Source organism: Mesocricetus auratus, unplaced genomic scaffold (genome assembly GCF_017639785.1).
Source record: "Mesocricetus auratus isolate SY011 unplaced genomic scaffold, BCM_Maur_2.0 Super-Scaffold_100018, whole genome shotgun sequence".
In the NCBI taxonomy this organism is placed as follows: domain Eukaryota; kingdom Metazoa; phylum Chordata; class Mammalia; order Rodentia; family Cricetidae; genus Mesocricetus; species Mesocricetus auratus.
Window position 1 is genome coordinate 50785603 of NW_024429199.1, and position 4808 is coordinate 50790410.

General features: G+C 38.8%; 1 protein-coding gene across 1 annotated transcript; it reads right to left on the reverse strand.

Moving 5' to 3' along the window:
* Positions 1–3526: 3526 nt before the first annotated feature.
* Positions 3527–3983, reverse strand: LOC101825865 (eukaryotic initiation factor 4A-I-like). Its single transcript, XM_021234686.2, has one exon. It carries the CDS (start codon positions 3977–3979, stop codon positions 3542–3544), a length of 438 nt encoding a protein of 145 aa, XP_021090345.1. The 5' UTR covers positions 3980–3983; the 3' UTR covers positions 3527–3541.
* Positions 3984–4808: the final 825 nt, after the last annotated feature.

A 4808-nucleotide genomic window follows, 5' to 3' on the forward strand; every position in this document is an offset into this window, starting at 1 on the left:
AAAGAAACTTATGGACTGACTATTCTGGAAAACAAATATATATATATATAGATAGATAGATATATGGATTTTAGTATTCAATATAGTACAGGAATTTCATTTTCATAAAGTCTCTGTCTATAATAGACAGAAATATAATGAGCAAGGAAAGGTTACTAGGGAAACAGAGTTGAATTGTGTATTTAGAAATAGCATGAAACATAGAGCCTACATAGGGACGCTGTGGGATATCTATCTGTGAAGAGTTTTAAAGGGAAAGAAGACAATACCCTAGGTGTGTGTGTGTGTGTGTGTGTGTGTGTGTGTGTGTGTGTGTGTTCATCTGTGTGTATGTGTATGTGTGTATTTGCATGCATATGTGTGTGTGCTCAGGGTCAGGTCCAAGGTATCACTCATACTGAACATGTGCTCTATCTCTGAGCCACATCTCCACTTCCAACACCCTGGTTCTGAAATTGAGGATGTTCACATAAACATAGGATCTCTTGCTGTCTTGTGGTCCTCTCATAGAAACACAATCACAGCCAGGGACAAATAAGCCTTAAAAAAGGAGTCACACAAACTACAATAGTTTATGTTCAATATAAAGCTATGTAGGTGGACATATTTGTCAAGGAGATTTAGCATCAGCCAAAAGTAGAGCACCAGGGGACAAAAGGAAGCACCCGTAAGTAAAAAAAACAAAAAAACAAAAAAACAAAAAAACAAAAAAACAGAGCTTAGAGACTGACCGTGGAATCCAAATAATAACTTGAGAATCCTCCGAAACATAAGCGAGCATAGCACCACACAAGGCTGGGCCAGTTGCTCCCCAGGAGAGATCTGTGCTTCCTAACCTCTGGAAGTGGAGACTGGGCTCCACCATCTCCCTTGCTTTCCCACCAGCTAGATGGGATGTTGGAACCCTTACACCAAATCAGGGCAAGCCTAGGAAATACCATAATAAGTTAACATTAATAAGTCCATTCAATTACAAAGGAATGTGTTCAATTAATGAAAGTATTTCTGGAGGAATTTAAAGCAGGTTTTTTAGCAACGTGGATGTTAGCCATTTTCTTTCAGTAGTTAACTTCAGTTGATCCACATTTTGTCTATAAGAAACCTCAAAGCTGTAAGAAACCAATTTATGATTTTTATAAAGGAGCCTTTACATTTATGGTAAAATTTTATTCCAGTAACTAATAGTATTTTACTTTGCACTGCTTCGAAATCTCTAAGCAAAAGGGTTCTGTTTATAGAATGAACACAGGACTGGATGACTGTGACGAGGAGAAAGTGTGTTTTTTTACTTCAGGCCTTGCCTGACAGTTTGAATATGTACTGATAGATAATTATCACCTCTCTGGACTGCTGTCCTCCCCTGAGAAAAACTAACAGATTATTAGCTGGCAACCTTTGGGGCATACATTATATATACCTGGGATTTTGTAATAGTCTCAACTATATTCATGGATTGGAAGTCTATGATTTTACTGAATGAGTTTTCTGGTAAATATAGGACATTACCATGAAGAAAATTAAACCATTTAAAAATATTACATCGTAAACTCCAGTACCAGATCCCTGTATTAGATGTTCCTAGTACAGCATTGTGCATCTCAAAGCAGAGACACGGAAGTCAAAAAATGGATTGAACTGGCATATTCAACAAGCAGTTATGTAAATATTTGTCTTCACGAATTCACCTTAATGGAGATACCCGTTTGGAATATTGGATACCACTGTGCGAGCCTGTAGGAAGAAACAGCAGAAACAAAATAATCATTACTTTCATTTAATCGGAAGGAGTGCTACTGGTTGCATAAACACTCTGTGGTCAATAATTGCAGTCCCCACTGGAAACTAAATTGAAAAGTAGTGCATTAAACAGGTGATTTTTCCCACAACAGCTCCTGTACTCAAGTGAATGAGCACCAGCATGGTCTGTATTTGTCTCTTCCATTCCCTTTGTACCATCGATTCACAAACATAGGCATGCATTGCTGCTACCTGGAGAGTTTCACTTGTGATTAAATACATTTAATGAGCACGCACAGTTTTGAGTTTCATTATGTCCTTCTCAAACAAGAGCTGTTTCACTAATTTCCTGTCTCCCTTTGCGCCCCATCCCTGAGATAACGCCTACAGCCTTGTACTACAGCCTTCTACCCACCCCCAATAGCTTCCTTTCCACTTCGATAAGACTTGTGTCTTGTCCTCCCTGCTCCTCAGCATCTCTTTTTTTCCCCCTCTCATGGTCTCCTTTCCGGTTTGATATCGAATCTCACTCTTACACACACACACACACACACACACACCACATATGCACACATGATAAACTAGGATCCATGTGTTAGAGAGAATATGCAAATTTTTTTATTTTTTCCAAGTTTGAGTTACCTCACATACTTTCCAGATCCATCTACTTTCATTTTTCTTTACTGCCGAATGAAATTTCACTGTGCACATCTGCCGCGTTTTTCTTATTTATTCACCAGTGGATTGATATCTAAACTGATTCTATTTCTGATGATAGGCAAACTGACTGGGCTAAAATGGACTCTCAAAATAGTTTAAAATCGTTCTTTGTATTATTATTATTATAATTTATTGTTTGTGCTGCATATCTGTGTGTGGGTGCACACCCTGTAGGCAGAGGGTAACTTTGTAGAGTTGGTTCTCTTCTACCTTTAGTTCTGGGGAACAAACTCAGGTTGTGGGTTTTGTCTGGCTAATGCTCTCATGGGCTGAACTCCCTCGCCGGGTAAAAGTCATTTTAATTCCTCTAATGGCTACAGATGAATGCTTTTAAAATTTACTTGGTCATTTTTGCTTCTTCTCTTGAGAACTGTCTGTTCATTTCATTATTCCATTTGCCAATTATAAAATATTTTTTATGATTTTTGATGCTTAATTTTTAAAGTTCTTTTTATACTCTAAATATTAATTCAAGCTTGAAATACGTTTGGCAAAGATTTTTCTCCCATTTTTAGGTTGTATTTTCGCTCTACTAGTAACAGTTTCTTGTGCTCTGAGGAAGCTTTTTTTTTTTTTGGCAGTTTCCAAGTACTTTTATTCAGAATTTTGTGTTTGTTTCCTGAATCAATAAATACTATACAAAACAATGTAAAAATGGCTACCATTTTCTCTTCCCTGCTCCCCTCACCTGGGGACCATTCCCTGGACAACTTCATGCAGGGACTATCCCTGTAGATTTTGTCCAGCAGATGAGGCCAGACATGTTTTAGCCCCTCAGTTCACTTTTGGAGGCTTGGCTGGGGTAGTAGGAAAGTCTTTAGAATCAGGTGTCTAGGTTAGGGAGATGGATTAGTGTTTTGGGCATGGGGGAAGGAGATGGCACAACCTATCCCAAAGAAAAAGGTATCTATAATGTTCACAGTTCCTTCTTTTTGCCTCAAAAAGTGACATTTATTCAAAGAGAGAGAAAGAAAAAACACAAAACCAAGATGTCCATCCCTTGGCTCCCTTCCCTCCCCCTTCCAGCTGTTCCTCAACCCCCCAGGACTAAACCCTGGCTAGGGCCAGGTAGCAGGACAGCCCCTCAAATGAGGTCAGCTATATTGAGGGGCATTTCTTCAATGGAGGTGTTATAGAATGTCTCAATGTCTCGAAGAGTCCTCTTGTCATCTTCTGTCGCCATATTAATAGCCACACCTTTACGGCCAAAGCGACCACCGCGACCGATTCTGTGGATGTAGTTTTCCCTGTTGGTGGGAAGGTCATAATTGATGACTAAGGAGACCTGCTGCACATCAATGCCTCTGGCCAACAGGACAGTGGTAATTAATACTCTGCTAGAACCAGACCGGAACTCCCTCATGATCACATCTCGTTCCTTTTGGTTTATATCTCCATGCATGGCGGAAACAGTGAAAACCCGGGCATGCATCTTCTCAGTGAGCCAATCCACCTTCCTTCTGGTATTGATAAAGATTACTGCCTGGGTGATAGTCAGGGTTTCATACAAGTCACACAACATGTCAAGCTTCTGTGGGAGCTTTTATAATGTCATCTAATGTCATTCTTAATTCTTAGGGCGATTTCCTATGCTATTAGACTTGAGTTCAGAAAGTTCTTGTCTATGCATGTATCTCGAAGTGTTTTCCCCCTTGTAGTTTCACAGTTTCTATTCTTACATTAAGGTCATTGATCCTTTTGAGCTGATTTTTGTGCAGGGTGAGATGTATGACTATATTCACTCTTTCTCAGGTAGAGATCCAGTCTACCTGCACCATTTGTTGACTAGGTTTTTTTTTTCATTGTATGTTTTTGAACACTGTATCAAAGGTTATGTGGTGGCCACACTTATCTGGGTTTATTTCCAAATCCTCTATTTTCTTTCATTGGTCTTCATGTCTGTTTTTGTGCCTGTAGTTCTCTTTGTCACAGTAACTGTGCTGTATAAGTTGAGTTCAGGCCAGGTGATGCCAACATTTGTTTTCTTTCTGTTTAGACTTGCTTTGGTTTTGCATAGTCTTTGTTGTTTCCATATAATATTTTTCATTGTTTCTTTCTGTTTTTGTGATGAGTGTCATTGGACTACTGATAGGGATTGTATTGGACAGGTAGATGACTTTTGGTATGACATCCATTTTTACAATACTAATTCTGCTAGACCAGAATCATTGAAAATCTATCATAGAGGTATACATAGAGGTTAACAATCAAATTATACATGGTTATCATGTTTTGAATTTAAAAACATTAAAATATAGACTGTATGCCCAGAAATTCATCTTTAATTTGTACAGAATGCAGGCTGGAACATGGGAAAATTCAGTGTTTCCCATTTGCCCTCTGCCAGTCAC